This window comes from Uranotaenia lowii, chromosome 1 (genome assembly GCF_029784155.1).
Source record: "Uranotaenia lowii strain MFRU-FL chromosome 1, ASM2978415v1, whole genome shotgun sequence".
Lineage (NCBI taxonomy): Eukaryota > Metazoa > Arthropoda > Insecta > Diptera > Culicidae > Uranotaenia > Uranotaenia lowii.
Window position 1 is genome coordinate 80,066,553 of NC_073691.1, and position 20,767 is coordinate 80,087,319.

Here is a 20,767-nt window from a genome sequence, read left to right on the forward strand (position 1 = left end):
CTTGCGGATGACAACAGTACGGTTTTATTTTTCTTCAGGTCGGTTCACACTTTTTGTATACACGGAGCGAAATCCTTTGTAGTTTTCATCATTCGATGAAATTTATTTTGTTTGATGACATGCTATTTATCCGAATTGTTTTATTGAAGACAAAACTATTACAAAACAAAATACATAATGACATTTTATGGCTTGGTGACTTGGAAAGCTCCAGTACTCTATGGAGCCACCAGACTTTTTAAAGCAATAACAGTACTTATATTCGTTCAGTAAATTTATATTTTTATTAACCTATTATACGATAAATGTAGAACAGTTTCATGCCAGTCAAAATATGTAATTTATCTTCAATAACAATTTTTTCATCCGACCCTCAGCTGAGTCGCCAGTGGCTCCAGGAAGCACCCGTCACCAAAGTATTGAAACTCTCGGAAACGCTGTCGCTGAACACGGTGGTCCGGTTTGTGCCCGGCGAGGTTACCCTGAGGCGTGTTCCGACGTCGAAACCCGGAGCCCTGTTCGGAGCCAAATTGCAGCAAGTCATCAAGTATGTTTTTTCTACTAGCATTTCTGGACGAAAATAATTTGTTTTTTTTTTTAATTTTTTTTTTTAAATAATTCAATGAAGACGGGAAAAGCGAGACATTCCATTCATCGTGAGTGCCTGCGTTCGGGAGGTAGAGCGGCGCGGAATGTCCGAGGTCGGTATCTACCGTGTGTCCGGTTCGGCTTCGGATGTAGCCAAGCTGAAGAAGTCCTTTGAAACCAATGCCTACGAGGCGGAACAGCTGCTGAAGGAGGTCGACATCCATTCGGTAACCGGGATCCTGAAGTCGTACCTGCGGGATCTGCCCGAGGCACTCTTCACCGATCAGTATTATCCCAAGTTTTTCGAAACCTTCAACCGACATTCGAACCTCAACGAGGCATTGCGCATCGAGGCCCTGCAGAAGATCTTTGCCGAGTTGCCCCAGCCGAATAAGGCCACCATTCATCTGCTGTTGGATCATCTCATGAGGTATCTTTAAAAGAGTTTTGATTTAATTTTTCTGAAACTGAAACTAACCAGTGATCATTCAAACAGGGTACACCAACAGGAGATCGAGAACAAGATGTCCTTGCACAACTTGGCAATGGTATTCGGTCCGACGTTATTGCGTCCGGGACCAACCAATAGCAAGCAGAAGGATCTACTTGAATCCAGTACAGCAGACGTGATGACCCAGGCCGGTATCCTGTATAGTTTTTTGCAAGCGCGGTTGAAATAGATCGTTCACCACAGCAAGGTAAGGTTTGAGGGATATAGGAGTAGGAGTGTTTCCTAGTCTTCTACACTTGAAACTGTTTGAATGCAAACGACAAAAACTGAGAAGGAGAAAGCTTAGTAACTTATACTTCAAAATTTGGCTTCCTTTTTTCGTAGCAGTCATTTTTAAGTTATATGTAACTTTGTTTGGAGGATCAAATTTTATGTATAAATATTGATAGTTCTTGTAAGATATTTCCACATTTTGCCTCCCTCGCAATCTGTTGGAAGCTAATTTTATTTCTTTGGAAGACATCGGGCGTTCCAAAGCAAAATTATTCTAGATGATGTGCATAGAAAACGTTTATTTTATTTAAGACAGTTTTCCTTTTTTCCTCGTCCAAATTGTTAATCCTCCGTTATTTTACCTTAGTTGACAAAACTGTGCGCAATAAAACAATATGTTTATTTTTGAAATAAACTATTGAGTAGACCGTAACAAAATTTAGTCATTTAGCCTTCTCGCGTAAATTATGTAATTTTCTGTACATTGTTTACCCTCCGTGTTTTTTTTCTCTTTGTGTAAATATTACTAGATTGGTTTTTGTTTATTTTGTGTATTTACAAAAAGTCACGTATATTTGGCGGTTATTAAACACGGATGGCCTTCCAGAAAGTGTATTGATGCCGTGTGTTATATTCGATCATATTCAGAACCTTATGATGTATGGAAAAAGCTCTTGCGTAAAATAAAGTCATAAACTTCACTGAAGAAAAACTACACAATTGCAAAAGTATCGTTATATTCAATACAGTACGTATATTAACCATATGTATTCATTCATTATTGCAGTTTATTATGCAGCTAATATTGAGTTAATTAGTATACATTCAAACATTAGTCAGGATCCATTTCGATCGCATATTTTAGACTCTGATAGTGATGGCAAAACAATCAAACGCATGTTGTTGTAAAGCTCATGAGAAAAATAAAAATTTACATTAAATAAAACATATTATCCATACGACAACAACAGCAGCTTATTACGGACATACAATTTTCGAGTAGCATGATCATTGGATGATGAGAGTTGAGAACCTGTTTTTGTATGACCCAAGTAAAAGCACACCCGCGATACTATCAAAGTTTTCCTCTCCCAGTGTTGAAAACAATCTTGATACAGGAAAAATAGCAACACGCATCTTATGGATACTATTATATACAAGACAGAAAGACATTCATTGAACAAATCAACAACAACAATACACATCTTAAGATTAGCTATAAAAACAAAACAGTTCAAACTGTATTTATCTTGTAGCATCTTTTTCCTCTTTCCCTATTGGATACATACAACAGAATATAAAAAAAATACAATGAATAAAGGAGCGTATTCTGAATTTAGAAACCTCGACCCTTTCAAGTTTAAAAATAGATAACGAAAGAAATCCGTATTGGCTTTCATACTGTAATTAATTTCCAAACTCATATTTTTAACAACCAATATTTATTTAAACAGAAAGCTATTTCTTCATCACACTTTTACCACCGCCTTCCCAACGTTTCCCCCCTTGAGCATGTCCATAAATGCCTCCGGTGTGTTTTCAAAACCCTCGGTCACCGTCTCTTGCCATTTAAGCTTCCCGTCCTTGATCCACTTGAGGTTGGCCTCAATCCCTTCCATCCACCGATCGTTCCAACGCCAAACGAGAAAACCTTCCATCTTGAGCTGCTTGAAAACCATCATCCGCAGTGGATCCGTTACCTTATCGATAGAGGTGCTGTTGTAGTTTGAAATCGTTCCACAAACGGCTATCCGGCCATACAAATTCATCAATTTGATCGCCAGCTCAGACGTTCTGCCCCCGACGTTATCGAAGTACACATCAAAACCTTTCGGTGCCGCCTTCTTCATATCGCCGTACAAGTCCGCCGTTGTTTTATAATTGATGGTCTCGTCAAATCCGATTTCTTTCAACCAGCGACATTTTTCATCGGATCCAGCCAGGCCAACCACCCTGCAGCCTTGAATTTTAGCTATTTGTCCCACCAAACTTCCAACTGCACCGGCTGCCCCGCTAACGAGTACCGTTTCCCCCTTCTTGGGCGAACACAACTCCAACAATCCAAAATACGCCGTATTACCTGGCATCCCCAGAACTCCCAACCCTAAACTCGTGGGCAAAGAACCCGGAAGTTCCGGAAGCACATAGGGAAAATCGCGCTCCAATTTACTCGGATTGCACACCGTGTGGGTCCTCCAGCCAAACTGCCCAAATACGGTCGCTCCGACCGGAAAGGCCGGATTCTTGCTCTCGACAACCTTGCTGATCTGGCCCCCGATCATAAGCGATCCCTCCGGGTAGGCCATCATGTACGGGCGCATGTACGGATCCACGCTAATAAACTCCGCCTTTGCCAGGAAGTCTGTTGGTGAAAAAGGTTAAAATGGGGTACAATAAAGTCTTGAGGTTTAAATTTAACGATTTCGTACATGGTATAGAGATATTCACTAAGGAGGTCATTTTGGCTCGCTTGTTTTCCCGTATTTTGGAATTTTTCGTGATTTTTTATCAAAGATCACTTATGGGTCTTTTACGCTTACGACTCAGACGAATCCCGACGGTGATGTCATCGTACCTGATTCGAGTGGCTCATCCGACGGCGACGTGAGACCACCCTACGAGTTCGACTGCCGAGAAGGTCATGTCTTATCCCCGCAGCCTCCGTCGCAGAGGGTGGAGTTATCCTACACGCACACTACTCAGATGCTCCCCGACGAAGGAGTCTCCCTGCACCGGTCGCGGACTGGTGCTGGTTCAAACTCCTCTGCAGGGCAATCATGATCCGGGTGAACTCATTGCTGACCACGCGCCAAGTATTGGCATCTTCACACATCCTCCGCACGATGCTGTCGGCTGTCGTGTCTGGTGTCTCAACTGTCCACTACAGATGACTACATCTGCTATTAGATAAAAGAGGAGATGCTACCGAGAGGCAGCGATTTGTATCAAGTGAACCTTGACCTCTTATTCACAACTCCTATCTCTACCTCCCCGCGGTGCCGGCTGGGGTGCGAGTAACCTAAGCGGAGATCGGGTACCCAACCCCGGTGGATGCTTTGGTCGCATGCAGACTGAGAAGGTGGCCGCACGCGTCTGTTCCCCAGGTCAGGGGCGGCGTGCAACAACAACCGAGCGTCTGTTCTCCAGGTCAGGGGCGGCTCAAACAGCGTCTGTCTTGCAGCAAGCGGCTGAATTTATGAAATGCGGCTCCCGCCAGCTAAGTCCAAGATGGCAGCCCCATCGCGGGATAGGGACTTTAGGCTAACAACCTACTGCTCCCGATTTGAAATTGTTACGGAATCCGAAAGAAATGACCGACCTGGAACTTTGGCGACGACTTTTAGCATGAAAACACGGACACGAATTGGAACTTGGAATGTTTTAACCCTTGCCCAACAAGGCAAACTGGAACAACTTGCTAGAGAGGCTAGCCGCCTCAAGCTTGAAATTCTGGGACTGAGCGAAGTCCGTTGGCCTAATACTGGAGAACACAAGACACAATCCGGGCAAGTCCTGCTTTACTCTGGCATACGAGGAGAACATGCTACTCGGGAACGAGGAGTTGGTTTCCTGTTAAGCCCGCAGGCCTACGCGGCCCTCATTAGATGGGAACCGATAAACGAAAGAATAATCGTAGCCAGATTTAGAACACGGGTTAGAAACCTTACAATGGTCCAGTGTTATGCGCCAACTGACGTTGCCGATTTGCAGGAGAAAGAGCAATTTTACAGTCAACTGAACCGCGTGGTAGAGAGAATTCCGAAGGGTGACATTCAAATCCATTTGGGCGACTTCAACGCAAAGATTGGCTCCGACAATCAAGACCTTGAGCGCATCATGGGGCGCCATGGCCTAGGACAGATGAGCGAAAACGGAGAGCTGTTTGTAGAATTTTGTGGCAATAACAACATGGTGATCGGTGGATCGCTCTTCCCCCATCGACCAGCACATAAGGTCACTTGGGTATCCCGAGATGGCCGAACAGAAAATCAAATTGACCACATCTGCATCAGCCGAAAATGGAGAAGGAGTCTTCTTGATGTTCGCAACAAGCGAAGCGCAGACATTGCATCTGACCATCACCTCGTCCTTGGCGAGATACGACTGAGAGTTGCGCGTGTCCAACGGCGCGAGGAGAAAGTCGGGTGTCGATACGACGTCCGCCGGTTGGAGAATCCAGAGGTGAAAAGGGCATACGTTGAACAGCTAGAATCCCGGGCCTCGGAGCTGCCGACAGACGGAACAGTCGAAGAACAGTGGTGTGGAATCAAGAATGCCTTTATCACGACGAGCCATGGTACTCTCGGTAAAGTTTGTGGAAGAAGAAGTGAATGGATGTCGGATGAAACTTGGAGGATGGTCGATGATCGGAGAAAGGCGAAAGTCGGAATTGAGCAGGCATGTACCGGGTCAGCCAAAGCAGCCGCCCGCTTACGATATGCGGAGCTGGAAAAGGCAGTTAAACGAGCTTGTAGACGAGACAAGAGAGCCTGGACAAACTCCCTAGCCGAAGAGGGGGAAAGAGCCGCCGCCAATGGAGATATCCGATTACTTTATGACATTTCTCGCCGCCTCAGTGGTGCAAGGACTAATGCAAGAATGCCGCTGAAAGACCGAGCAGGTCAGTTATTGACCGATCGAACAGATCAGCTCAAACGATGGACTGAGCACTTCGAACAACTCTTCCGAGTCACGAATAGCGATGGTCAACAGAACCCGCAGCTTGAAGCGCCAACAGTACACAGTAAACTAAAATTACCGAGTTCGGTAATTTATTTTACAGAACTAGTTCTGTAATTAGAAAATTTTCGGTAATAGATCAATTTGACGTTTAGTTTTTACCGAGTTCAGTAAATCGGCTCTTGACTTACCGAAGTTCTTATATTTTAATGTAAACAAATCTCAATGCCATCAATTTTCGGTAAAAAATCACCGAGATCAAACTGCAAACAAGACGAACGTCAAAATTCGATTGTCATTTTTTCGCATTCCGGGTCTTCCTTCTCATTCTTGCAACCGGAATTAATCGTTTCGACTACTTTCGTGTGCTCGAGTGTGATGGGTATCTTTTACCCGGCCAGTCGTCGCCATTGCTCGGCATTTTCGGTTTCGCGTGTTTTGAGCAATGAAGCAGCAGTTTTTTTTTTGCTTCGGTGGCCTCCATGCATGCACTTGAACGCACATAGACGATCGGATTTGGGACATCGCCAGCACCGCGGCGCTTCGCATGGAATGGATTGCTAATTTGATCGCAGCTCCAGTAAAGGTACATCGGATGAGTTTATTTTCCGCACTTTAGTAAAAAATTAATTTTACTTCCAGGTCCCGTGGCTGTGACAACCTTCCTCCAGTCACCTGTGGCAGATGGCCATTGTCCACAGAATGTGGAGGAGGGGATCCTTGGAAAGCCACGAGACGGTACCATGTTGCCATAACACAGAAAATAAAGTAAAAATATTTTGATCCAGCTCCTCATTTTTATTTGTAGATTGAGCCTCTGCTATTGAGGCGTCTTCTAGAAATGCGATAGTATTTAGCAAAAAATATTTTTTTCGGTAATTTTTAACGAAAACCGCAAAACGTTTGGTAGTTTCAGCTTATGATGCACAGCATATTACATGAGATGATATTCGAGACTCAAATCATCTCGTGTAGTATGCTGGTTACGTACACCAAACTACGGAACGTTTTACGGTTTTCGGTAAAAATTAGTGAAAAATTTAGTTTTTGGTAAATATTATCGGCATTGCGGTAATAACAGATATTTCGGCGAAAAAAATCAATTTTTCGGTAAAAACAACCGAATTTTCGGTAAAAATTGGAGGAATTTTGTGAAAATTACCAGTTTTTCGGTAAACATTACCGAACTTTTTGAATTTATCTGGTAAAACTGACCGGTTTTTTGGTTTAAATTACAGATATTTCGGTAAACTCTTCCGATTGTTCGGTAAATATTACCGAACTTTTACAGTTTTTTCGGTAAAAAATATCAGTATTTCGATATTAATTACAGGTATTTCGGTAAAAAATTTCAAGTATTTCGGTAATAGTTTTAGGTATTTCGGTAATCGTTACAGGTTTTTCGGTTAAGTCTACCAGTTGTTTGGTTTATATAACCGACCTTTTTAGTTTTTCAGTTAAAAATTACCGGCCTTTCGGTAATAATTAAAGTCATTTCGGTTCAACAATACCGATTGGTCGGTTATATAACGATCTGTCATGTTGACAACTGTCAATATTTTGACAGATGATCAGCCGAGTTTTGGTAATTTTTTACCGAAAAAGGTCCGTAATATTTGACAGCTGTCACTTCTCAGCCATGAAAAAATTACCGAACAGTTTAACGATCTCCACATGTTAGGATTTCGGTAAAATAATTACCGAACTCGGTAATTTTCGTTTACTGTGTAAGTCGCATAAATGGCGTCAACTCGGAAGCGCCCTCGCTGGCTGAAATAGAAGCGGCAATCAAAAACATGAAATCCAACAAAGCACCTGGGATCGATTGCATCCCTGCTGAAATGCTGAAAGCCGACCCTGCCCTTTCAGCACAAATGTTGCACCGTCTTTTCGCTGACATCTGGGATACTGCAACATTCCCGGCCGACTGGATGCAGGGTATCCTCGTTAAGGTCCCGAAGAAAGGAGACCTGACAGAGTGCGGTAACTGGCGAGGCATAACGTTGATCTGTACAACCCTCAAAGTACTCTGCAAAGTGATCCTGAACAGGATCCAGGAGAAAATCGACGCTACACTCCGACGGCAACAAGCTGGATTCCGATCCGGACGATCATGTGTGGACCACATCACAACGCTACGAATCATACTGGAACAAATCAACGAATTCCAGGACTCTCTTCTGCTGGTGTTCGTTGATTTCGAAAAAGCATTCGACCCACTTAATCATGAAAACATCTGGGCGGCTCTAAGGCGACGAGGGGTCCCAGAGAAACTAGTCCATCTCATCGAAGCACAATACGAGGCATTTTCGTGCAAGGTCTTGCACGATGGTGTCTTGTCCGAACGAATCCCGGTAACTGCTGGAGTGAGACAAGGATGTATCTTATCACCGCTACTTTTCCTCATCGTAATGGATGAGATTCTGACTGGATCGATCGACTGTGCACCGAACCGAGGATTGCCGTGGAATCCTTTAACAATGGAGCAACTGAACGACCTTGACCTGGCTGACGATATTGTTTTGCTCGCCCAAACACAACCGGACATGCAGAGCAAACTCGACAACCTCACCGAAAGTTCCAAGGCAGCAGGTCTCAAAGTCAATGTCGGAAAGACCAAGTCGATGGAGATCAACACAGGAAATCCCTCCAGTTTCATGGTAGCTGGGCAACAAGTTGAGAAAGTGGAGTGCTTCCAGTATCTTGGTAGCCAGATAACGCCTGATGGTGGTACCAGGAAAGACATCGAAACCCGGATCAGAAAGGCCCGATTTGCGTTTGCGAGTCTCCGAAACATCTGGCGGTCACGCCAGATCTCTCTACGAACGAAAATCCGAATCTTCAACTCAAACGTCAAATCCGTATTGCTGTACGGGTGCGAAACTTGGTGCACATATGCGGTGACGACGCGAAAACTGCAAGTATTTGTAAACCGCTGCCTGCGGAACATCATCCGCGCTTGGTGGCCTGGCAACTGGATCTCGAATGAGGAACTACATCGCCGGTGTCATCAAAGGGCGCTAGAAATCGAGATTCGGGAACGAAAGTGGAGATGGATTGGGCACACGCTGCGAAAAGATGAAAACGAGATTTGCAGAGAGGCGCTTGACTGGAATCCAGAAGGTCATCGAAGAAGAGGCAGGCCCAGAAACTCGTGGCGGCGAAGCCTAGCCGCTGAAATCCGAACTGTCGACGAGAATCTTGACTGGGACCAGGTGAAGACGCTGGCTCCGGATCGTCAACAGTGGAGGTCTTTTACCACGGCCCTATGCACCGGAGGATCGGCGCGGGATCATTAAGTAAGTAAGTAGAACCTTGACTTTGTGTTGCTAGGGAAAACAAATACAATTTTCACTTCTTAGTTAGCCTTCAGTACGCATTCAACATTTTTGTATTTGTATTATCCTGTGGTCAAAAAAGATAGCCAAAATGGACAAGCTGGAGGATCAACTGAGCACCAATGTTCGCACGAAGAACCTGCGAATCACATGTGTATGGGCATCGGCATCGCATTCAAACGTCGGCGGATGGAATTACACTGGACCAGGACACGAACGTGGAGTCAGTGCTCAAGGGGTTCGGCATGGAAAACAGCAAGCCCGTGAAAATCTCCATGAACACAAACGAGAGATTGTCAAACGAGATGAGCCGCAAAACCGAACAGAAATTGGCAGCCATGTGTTATGTATTCGACCTTTAGTTCAAAATCCCTTTCGCTTACTTTTATAATAAGAGAGAATAGATCTCTCAGCATGTTGTACTCGGTTTGGGATGTTGATCAACTGAAATATATCAGTCAGTGTTGAGCTAGACATCAACCTATAAACGCGTTTTATTAACGTCTCCGAAACATCCAGTTAGTGGATAGTAAGTGCCTTTTAATTACTAAAGTACTTACACATAAATTGACGACGAGGGAAAAGTGTGGTAAATTAGAAATCCACTTACCGCGTTAGTCAGTTTTCGTGTTTTACGAACGCATCTGTAATCCGTAAAAGGCGTGTGATTGCGAACAAAAGCTTTGAAGAGCCATAGTTTAACTGTGACAAAGCTATATGAAATCAGAATCTGTTAAGTGAAGGAAGAAGAAAGCCATTATTCTGAACAGGCTGAGCTCTAAGAGCAAGAGTGCTACATCCCTAAGCTTGCCGAAAGACGGTGTATAGCTTCCCAGGAATTACCATTTTTATTTATTTATTTATTTATTATTAAATCAACAGATCATATATTGATCCAAATGATATTTTAAAATTAAAAACTAACAACAAATACAAATCTACACTGAACTTAGAACACTAAGAATTCTTCTTCGGAATAAAACCTTCGAAACGTCAAAATCAAAATATTCTGAGAAGCGGTTAAAAGTCTTGATGACGCCAATTATTGCAGAGTTGGCCCCGTAATTGTTTAGTCTAACAGGAACGAAGAGCTGAAGATCCCGATTCCTCAAACCACGAGGTCGGACGCTAAGTGGAAGAACTTCCAAAAGTGCAGGAGAGTCGATTCTTGATGAAAGCAGATCAGCGACGAAAGAAGCACGAGTGGCGGTCCTGCGGGCTTGCAGCGTGTCGATGTCGATCAGGCGGCAGCGGCTTTCGTACAACGTATCAAGCTTGCCTAAGGAAGGTGTATAGCTAGTTGGATTTCATCGCCATTTCGAGTTGGGTTTGCAGTGAATAGAGGGAACTTCGCCATTGTTCGACTCTACAAGCGCCAAGAGTTCGCCTAGTGAGTTTTCCCAGACGGTCTCCTGAGTGACTTCCCGAGAGAGTTTTCCGAGTGAGATCGATTGAGCGAGAGGTTTATCAGCGCAACATAGAGAGCGAAGGTTGGTGAGTGATTGTAGAGAAAGTCATCAACTAGTACTGGTGAGTAATTCCGTGAATTTTATGCTTTTAGTTTCTCACAAAATTAGCTCTGTTTGAGATGGCTAACGTTCAGGCAAACATAGTGGGATCCATGGAACCTTATGTTCCTGGGACATTGTTCAGCCAGTATGCTGAACGTTTTGAGCATTTTTTTGAGTTTAATTAAACTCCTGACGATCGCAAGAGATCTCTGTTCATAACTTTGAGCGGTCCAGTGATATTTAATGAGCTAAAATTGTTATATCCAGGACAGAATTTGAACACTGTCAGCTACATCGATATGATTGCACGTCTTAAAAGTCGATTTGATAAAGAGGATACAGATGTGGTTCAATGTTTTAAGCTAGAATCGCGAGTTCAAACGGAGGATGAAACAGTAGAGAGTTTCATACTTGATCTTAAATTAATTGCTTCTCAATGTGATCTAGGCGATTACAAGGATAAAGCCATAAGAAACAGAATATTGGTAGGGATCAGAGATAAGGACTTGCAAAGAGAACTTTTAAAACAAGATCGTCTAACCTTGCAATCAGCTGAACGTATAGTGACCCAGTGGGAGTTAGCCTCAAACAGAGCCAAAATACTGGGTAGCAGCTATCAACAGAATTCAGCTGTGAGCTCAGTGAGAGAAAGATTGGGCAGAAGGATGATTCACGGTGGTAATAGATACCAACCAACAAATGGAAGAAATGTTGATTATCGTAGTCGCAGTAGGAGTCGCGGGGAACAAAGGACTAGGAGAGTATCTTTCGACGACAGGAGCAACAGCAGAAGCCGAGATCACAGATATGCTAATTTGAATTGCAACCGTTGTGGACAGAAAGGGCATATTAAGAGGCAGTGTCATGTCTTCATCGGCAACAGGGCAGGTCCTAGCAGAACGGAACGCGTTCAGAGCGTTGTTGTCCCGGCTCCTTCGAATAATACGATTAGCAATATTAATCAAGCGCTGACTCGACTTAGAGTAGAATTGAGTGACGATTCTGAGGAGGAATCTTCTTCAGGTGAATATTATTTATGCATGTTGGTATCGAATGATAAGAGGTCAGGAAATTCTTCATGTTTAGTAAATGTTTGTGTAGAAGGACAAAATGTAACTATGGAAGTAGATACTGGCTCAGCTGTGTCTGTAATGGGGGAGTACCTGTTTCAAAAACTTTTTTCTGTTAACATCTTTAAAAGTAATCGGAAATTAGTGGTAGTAAACGGGGGTAAACTTGAAATACTTGGAGAAGCAAATGTGCGGGTAGATTTGAACAACCGTAGAGAACATTTACCTTTGGTTGTGTTGAAAGAAAATATGCATCGATCAAATTATAATTTATATCCGCTTTTAGGGCGAGAGTGGTTGGACGTGTTTTTTCCTCAATGGAGAAATACATTTATTTGTGAAAACCCAAGTGTAAAAAATATTACAGTATTTCCTAACAAAGATTCCATAATTTCTGAACTTAAGAAACAATTTTCTAATGTTTTTGAGAAAGATTTCTCTCAGCCTATTCGTGGATACGAGGCTGAACTTGTACTGAAGGATGATAAACCAATTTTTAAAAGAGCTTATGACGTTCCATACGGCCTCAGAGAAAAAGTGTTAGAACATTTGGAGAAGTTAGAAAAGGAAAATGTGATAACTCCAATAGAAACTAGTGAATGGGCTTCTCCAGTTATAGCTGTGGTTAAGAAAAATCAAGATATTCGTCTAGTTATAGACTGTAAAGTGTCTATAAATAAATGCATTATTCCTAATACATATCCTTTACCTGTGGCACAGGACATTTTTGCCAAATTGTCGGGTTGTACAACATTTTATGTATTGGATCTTGAAGGAGCTTACACTCAGTTATCCTTATCAGAGAAAAGCAAAAGATTTATGGTGATAAACACAATTAAAGGGCTATTTACATACAATCGGCTACCTCAAGGCGTATCTTCTAGCTGTGCCATTTTTCAAAGTACGATGGAAAGAATTCTAGATAATATCGAAGGAATTTCTGTATACTTAGACGATGTATTAATTTCAAGCATGCTGTTGTTATACATGCTTGCATGCACTTGCACCTTGTCATAAATGTAGTTCTTGTTGATTTTTTTTGTGTAATTGTAATAATTTTCAATGAATTTGGAAAAAAAAATCATTTTTTTTATTCTAACATATGAGTTACAATTTTAAGAGAAAGCTTAAGTAAGCTTAGTAAGTAAGTAAACAAGCTCAAGGTCAGATCGAGTGAATAAACTTTAAAAAAGGTTTAAGAACAATGTTCATGAATTATGTTTTTTTCTTCCAGCGCCATAGAAACGTATTTTATTTTTTATTTAGTTTCGCATTTTTACACACACACACACACAAATATTTTTATATTTTTAGAACTATACAATTGGTTGTTCATAACGTATATCTTATTTTCAGATTTTCATTTCAAGTTAATTCATTAATTTAAGTTAATGAATTAACTTTATAAAGTTCAAACATAATTCTTAATACTTATACTTTAAATTACAATATCATTAAACATGTTCTTTTCAGCTCGTTACATCGTTATTATAAAAATAAAATAAAATTTCAGAATTAAAAGTCTTCATCACGAAACGGTAATAATAACTCTATTTTTATAATACCACTATAACTCAAGTCATGAACAAACATAACCATTTTTTCTGCATCGTCATTTTAATCCATAATATAACTTATGCAACTTTTACTCTAACTGGTATCGATACTGAAATGTATTAAACCTTTTTATGACATTAACCAAACATTCCAGAAACGCAATTTTTATGCATTTAAGCGCTGTTATAATTTGTTATTTCTGTTTAACATTTATTTAGCATATTTTCATATGAAACTATTTTAAAATCAATGCCCAAAATTTATACCTGCTAGCACATGGAGTTAACCGTTTTGAGTCGTTTTTGACATTTCATAAATTAATCTAACATTTTCTTCAAACTTAATTGAAAGTAATCATATTTATTTTCAGTATCGAGAAAGCAGTATAGCAGTTGAAGAAAACTTTCCCACAACATCTATTATTTTCCACTTTACCATTCCACTTTATATCATTGTTCTAAAATTTGTTTTCTACATGATTATTTTAGAATTTTTAGGGTTTTCCTTCTTTTATAGGATAGCAAGATAAAGCATAATCATTTGATAAATTATCCATTTATAATCTTTCAGCAAACCAGAAACCATTAATAACTATTATTTACCAATCATTTCAATCAGATTGTTTTGTTTTCATAGTAATATTCATATTCATATCCATATTTGCATTCGTAATTCGTTATCCATATCCATATTATTCAAATGATGTGTTGAAAAATAATTGAAAAAAAAACTAATGTGTATAATTTTAGTTTCCTAGTGTTCAACGCATTCAAATTATAAGTCAATAGTTTATTAGCATTTTTTTGGTTTTATTGAATAGAGGGATGATGATTTGTAATAATATAAAAATTGTTTGTTTTAGATCGGACGGAAAGTGAACAGGTTATGAAATTCAACAAGGTAGGTTCCAGCTACAGGTAAGCTGAGAGTGTCGAGAGGTAAGACAGGTAAAAAGGTAAGATTATTTTACCATGCAAATATTTCATTGATTGAATATATCATATAAGAACGTACAAAAAGTTGCCAGCTGGGCAGGTATCTACACGGATGCGGAATACCTGTCGTAGATTCTTAACTCTAAATATGTTATGAATTTTATACGGCTGCGAAACAGTTTGCTCGTTCTACAAGTAAGACATACACCTACACGAAACATATTCATTTCATGTCAGTTCACACGAAGCCATGGTGTCGGGTATGTGATGATTTGCATTGAAGATTGGCCGAACTAAAAATCTAAAGGATGCAAATTAACGCATACGTTGGCGAAACTGCGGTGAATCCGTGAACCCATGGTGGATTATCTACATACATACATACATACTTAGACGATGTTTTAATTTCAGGACGGAATGATGAAGAGTGTAAGAAACGATTGATACTTGTACTTAACCGTCTATCGGTTGCAAACATAAAGGTAAACTGGCAAAAGTGTAAATTTTTTGTGTCTGAATTGTCGTATTTGGGGCACATTATATCAGATAAAGGTTTGAAACCTTGCCCTGATAAGCTAGCAACTATAAAAAATGCACAGATACCAAAAAATACTACAGAATTGAAATCGTTCTTAGGGTTGATAAACTATTATGGAAAATTTGTGCCTAAGCTTGCACTCCAACTCTCGCCGCTTTATAGTTTGCTGAAGAAAGATAATAAATTCAAATGGACAGATGATTGCCAAAAATCCTTTGAACTCAGTAAAAGTGCCTTGTTGAAATCTAAAATTTTGGCTTTTTATGATCCTTCAAAGCCCTTAATTATTATAACGGATGCATGTAACTATGGATTGGGAGGAGTTTTAGCGCAGGTTGTAAATGGAGAAGAGATACCCATTAGTTTCACATCTTTCTCCTTGAATAATGCCCAAAAATCATATCCAATATTACATTTAGAGGCCCTTGCACTTGTATGTACTATCAAAAAGTTTCACAAGTATCTGTACGGTCACAAGTTTACGGTGTACACAGATCACAAACCTTTGATGGGAATTTTCGGTAAAGAGGGAAAAAATTCGATTTTCGTTACTAGATTACAGAGATATATTTTAGAATTGTCGATATATGATTTCAACATATGCTACAGGAAAGGGGAAAAACTTGCGAATGCTGATTTCTGCTCTAGATTTCCTTTACTACAGAACGTTCCACAGAACCTTGATACAACTGTAATTCAAAAATTGAATTATGGTTTTAACAATGTGCCTTTAGATTATTCAAAAATTGCCAAGGAAACAGAGACAGACGATATCCTGAACCAAGTTGCTAAGTTTGTTAAAATTGGTTGGCCACAAAGCTTTGAGAAGCAATTTAAAAATATGTTTTCAAAACAAGTTGATTTAGAACTTTTTAATGGTTGTTTAATGTTTCAAAATCGTGTTGTGATACCGAAGAATATTGTACCAGAAGTATTGAAATTATTACATGTTAATCATTCTGGGATAGTGAAAATGAAGCAACTTGCAAGACAAACTGTTTATTGGGAAGGCATAAATGCAGATATTGAGCAATATGTTCGAAATTGTCTGACATGCTGTAAAATGGCACCAGAACCAGCAAAAGTAAAAGATTCAAATTGGATTCCTACAACTAAACCTTTTAGCAGAATACACGCTGATTTCTTTTATTTGGGGCAGAAAATATTCTTAATAATCGTTGACAGCTATTCAAAATGGATCGAGATTGAATGGATGAAACATGGTACAGACGCAGCAAAAGTTATAAAGAAATTCGCTAAATTTTTCTCAAATTTTGGGTTGCCAGATAGCGTAGTAACAGATAATGGTCCTCCGTTTAGTTCACAAACATTTATTAACTTCCTGAAAAGCCTAGGGATTGAAGTTCTTAAGAGTCCGCCGTACCATCCTTCAAGCAATGGTCAGGCAGAAAGGATGGTAAGGTTGGTGAAAGATGTATTAAAGAAATATTTGTTGGAACCAGAAATCCGATCTTGGGATACAGAAGATCAATTGAATTATTTTCTGTTCCATTATAGGAACACATGTATAACTAATGAGGAGAAATTTCCTTCGGAGAAAATATTCAAGTATAAGCCAAAAACTCTTATAGATTTATTAAATCCAAAAAATCATTTTTCTAGAAATATTCAGATAAAACCAGAGGAATATAAACAACGAAAGCAGTTAACTAAGGTCAAGAATAAATCAAGTGACAAGTTTGATAGTTTAATACTTGGTGATAAAGTTTGGATTAAAAATTATAGGCAGCATGAGTTGGCTAAATGGATAGAAGCAACATTTGTTAAACGGATATCCTTGAACACATTTCAGGTGGCGTGTGGAAACGTGACTACAAACGTCCACAGGGATCAGTTGAGAATTCAGAATAAGCTGCCAACCCGCCAAAATATTCTAGTGCCAATAGTATCCAATAAAAGGAAAAGAAAATTGTCTCTAGATGAAGAAGAGGATCTTCTAGGCTTTGAATTTGAAAAGGATTTAGTTAGTAATCAAGATCAAAACTATGTTCGAAAGGATTCTAACTCGGAAACCATTAGGAGATCAGCACGAATCAAAAACAAAAAAATAGCTTCAGGAAATCAATGAATTATATAATCTTAAGAACAAATGAATTAAATACTTTTTGTAGTTATGTAAGCAATGTTTAAAAGGGGGAGAATTGTTATGTATTCGACCTTTAGTTCAAAATCCCTTTCGCTTACTTTTATAATAAGAGAGAATAGATCTCTCAGCATGTTGTACTCGGTTTGGGATGTTGATCAACTGAAATATATCAGTCAGTGTTGAGCTAGACATCAACCTATAAACGCGTTTTATTAACGTCTCCGAAACATCCAGTTAGTGGATAGTAAGTGCCTTTTAATTACTAAAGTACTTACACATAACCATGAAGGATGTTTCGTACCAAGAAGCAGATGGATTCCTCATGTATCTTCCACAGAGCACTCGACCGGATATTTTGTTCGCCGTTAACAGGAATCCCGGACCCCCCATGGATTGAAGAACATACATGCGTGAAGCTGATATCAACATCGTTGGCTACTGTGACGCTGACTGGGGACCCGATCCGGATAAGCACAAATCTACCAGCGGATACTCTTGGTCCGGTGGGAAGTAGACGGCTGTGAATTATGGCGATGTTTGGTCAGTAGGCACCGATCGAGATCCGGTGCGACAATCGAAGTTGTCTCGCAATTGCTAAAAATGGAAGCTACAATCCGAGAACGAAACATATCGACATTCGGCATCATTATGTTCGAGATGTTGTCGAGAGAGGCGTGGTCAGAGGATCAGATGGCCGACGGGTGAACCAAACGTCTACAATCAGCCAAACTTGAAAGTAGTATGGGCATTACTACATCTTCAGGAGGAGTGTTGTAATGAAGAAGTCGTAGAATTACTTAACCGGAGCTTGCATCAATGACACAAACACGTAGTGAAATGACTCAAATCATTTGCACAGGTCTTGTGGGCAACGGATTTTTTAATACTGAACATCCGATGAAGTCTTCCATATATTTTTTTCTGACAAATCGAAAAGAAACATTTGTTTTGAAAACACTAGAGGAAAATTGGCCAAGGAGGTGTCCTGCCCAAGGAGGACTTCTCTCTACGTTACATAATGAAACTTTCTTCTACAAAAATAAACACAACACTTTTGATAACTCAAAGATACCAAATTTGTAGAAATTGATCCAGTGAAATTGAAATCTCTTTTCCTCAAGGTGAATAAATTTGCTATCGATCATCTGAAATTCAGTTTAACGTGAGAATTACAGTGTTTTTGATATTTCTAAATTTATGATCGACAACACGATCAAAAATAAATGCCTTTTCGTTTCAACAGGTCATTTTTTTTTAAGTCAAGAGATAAGGTAATGAAAAAAAATAAAAATAATTTCAAAATTTCATCCATACAAACATCCATTTTTATGATTACGGCTAGTAAATTTTTTGTAGTATTTTTTACCCCTTAATGTATGCAGCACCCACACGCTTTTTCTTTAAAAATATTTTTGACCAAAAAAAATGTTAAATTTAATTTTAACAAAAACAAAAATTACTGCAATTGGTGCTTCATGCTTTATAACTTCACAAATATATCAAAAACAATAAATTTTCAAACGTTTTAATTTGATTTTTCATTTATAACAAAGTTTGTTGCAAACTTTCTCCTTTTAATTAGTAAGGTGAAAATCGAATGTTTTGGTGAAGCCAATATGTTTTCTGACTACGTCAATTTGATATGTCCCATCAATCTTAAAACTTATATACAAGCGTATGAATATAGGTATGATTATCTGTGGACCAGTCTTTAGAAGCCATCGAAGTTGAAAAGTGTTACAAGATGCCCCAGTTGACGGTATTGAATACTGTGAGATTGACTAAAAGTTGATAAACACTAAACACGTGCTCACCTCCATCTTTGAGCGCGGGCAAGTTCTCGCTCTCGAGTCGAAAGTTCTGCTGAGAGGGCTCCCCTTTGAATGTTTTGGCGTAGATCCACTTTCGGGCCAGCACCGATGACGATGGTGATGATGATTTTGTTGATGATAATAAAGAACACGAACTGCTCAGCCGGCGTCTCACTATTGATGACAGCATTATGTGATGTGATTGTTCTGAGGAAATTTTAAGTCAAATCATTGTTAAAATGTAGGTTTATCAGGACCAAGTTACTTTTGTTTGTGAACAACACTTCAGCTCAATAAATGGAGCTGTCCAAGATACTTACTAAGCAAACTCGAGATGGTGGCACTATGTACTCTTATCATGTGTGCAGCTTTATGAAACCGAAAACAAGATCTGCTCCAAACGCACGTAAACAAACGACTTTGATTGAGCGAGCTAAACTTGGAAGAACTCAGCGATGCCATATGATTTGATTTCAAATATCTATACTTTTAAACGGAAAATTCATATTTAAAAAAATATGCATGCATCTTTATATCAAGGTTAAGATATACATTTAAAAATAAAAATGAGGGATCAGAAAAAGAGTTTGAAAAAAAATATTAGGAAACGAAAAGTTACAAATGAATACTTAAATAAATAAGTTTGAAATAATACTTGAAAATTTAGATTCTCGAAGAAAGGGATCTCAGCATGGCCGTAGACGGGTTGAGTGTTTCGAGACATGAAGGTTTTTAATTATGTTTGTAATCTTATAGTTTCACGGTTATTGAGAAAAAATATTCAATCTGCAGGTTTTCAATTAATTGCAAGTTAAAATTTAGAATTTTATTCTATATCTTAAGTGTTGGTAAGACAAGATGTTCCAATCACACACATCTTTGAATTGTTGCTAGCTATTTTTTAAGGTAGGTATTGTCATTGAAGTTGAAATCCGAAGTTTTCGCGCTGGTGATCGGCAACCTTGCCAACTAGCGACGTTGTGAAATATCATTACTGGCAACGCTTTTGTAAAGTAATAACCAGCGTACCTATACAGCTACGGGTGGTTGCATATTGAGCAACAGTAGGCAAGGAGTACCAAAAGTTTTTCATTGGTGGGGGATGGAGACGGAGCGCTTTTTGACAGCGAATTGTTCGCCTACCATGCCTATGATTACGATTGCCTGTCACAAGATGGACGATTCCGTGTATTCACGCAGAGTAAACTTGAATTTTGGAACGAACTAAATCTGACTTTGATTCAAAACATTCATTTTTTTAATCCAGCTCCTGTTTTCTTTGAATCAATGAATTATAGTTTTTATTGAAAAGAATAACTTTTGAAAGAATACATTTTTTGAATTGAATAACTTTGGACTTTGATTTCAAACAAATTCTTTGATTCAAAAGAAATTTGTTCAATTGCATATTTTCTTAGAAACAAAGTAAATTTTCTTTCAACCGAAGAAAAATGTTTTAAACTGAAAAGAATAATTTTTTGAAACAAAAACTTCAAACTTAGAAGATATTTTGCATTGACTTGCAAGAAGAACAGAAAACCGAAAAATCGAATAAAGTTCGGCCGGAAGTTTATTGACCGGCCCACGGAGAATGCGAAACTTTGTCAACGATATCAAGGACCCTACTCGGTTATAGTGAACCAGTGTTTTATGTGTTTGTAAATAAAAAAGAATTTAAGAACTAAAATTGTATCTTTTTATTATTCAAACTCCTAATAGGGACTTCGAAACAACAGGGTAAAAATCTTCCAATTGGATTAAATGGAAAATGGTTCAATGAATAAATGCTTTCAAATCTATATCTAAATTACCTTTGAGCAAATATAATAACTTTAAATCAAATGAAACTTGTTTTTGTATTAAAGCATTAATATTTTCAATCTAAGATTTTTCAAAAGAAAAAATCTC

At 39.2% G+C, this 20,767-nt stretch overlaps 2 protein-coding genes across 5 annotated transcripts in view; one reads left to right on the forward strand and one right to left on the reverse strand.

Annotated features, from left to right (window-relative positions):
* Positions 1-2,598, forward strand: part of LOC129738958 (active breakpoint cluster region-related protein) — a 245,868-nt gene extending 243,270 nt beyond the window's left edge. For all 4 annotated transcript variants that reach the window (XM_055730294.1, XM_055730295.1, XM_055730296.1 and 1 more), the window contains 3 exons: positions 378-547; positions 629-1,018; positions 1,085-2,598. In XM_055730294.1, the coding sequence (XP_055586269.1) occupies positions 378-547; positions 629-1,018; positions 1,085-1,268 (744 nt within the window). In that variant the 3' untranslated portion in view covers positions 1,269-2,598. The remainder of the gene's footprint in view (positions 1-377; positions 548-628; positions 1,019-1,084) is intronic.
* A 159-nt stretch (positions 2,599-2,757) lies between these two features.
* Positions 2,758-19,312, reverse strand: LOC129738966 (prostaglandin reductase 1-like). Its single transcript, XM_055730320.1, has 3 exons — positions 19,180-19,312; positions 18,863-19,066; positions 2,758-3,674 (listed from the first exon to the last, which is right to left on the reverse strand). Exons 1-3 carry the CDS (start codon positions 19,217-19,219, stop codon positions 2,782-2,784), a joined length of 1,137 nt encoding a protein of 378 aa, XP_055586295.1. The 5' UTR covers positions 19,220-19,312; the 3' UTR covers positions 2,758-2,781.
* Positions 19,313-20,767: the final 1,455 nt, after the last annotated feature.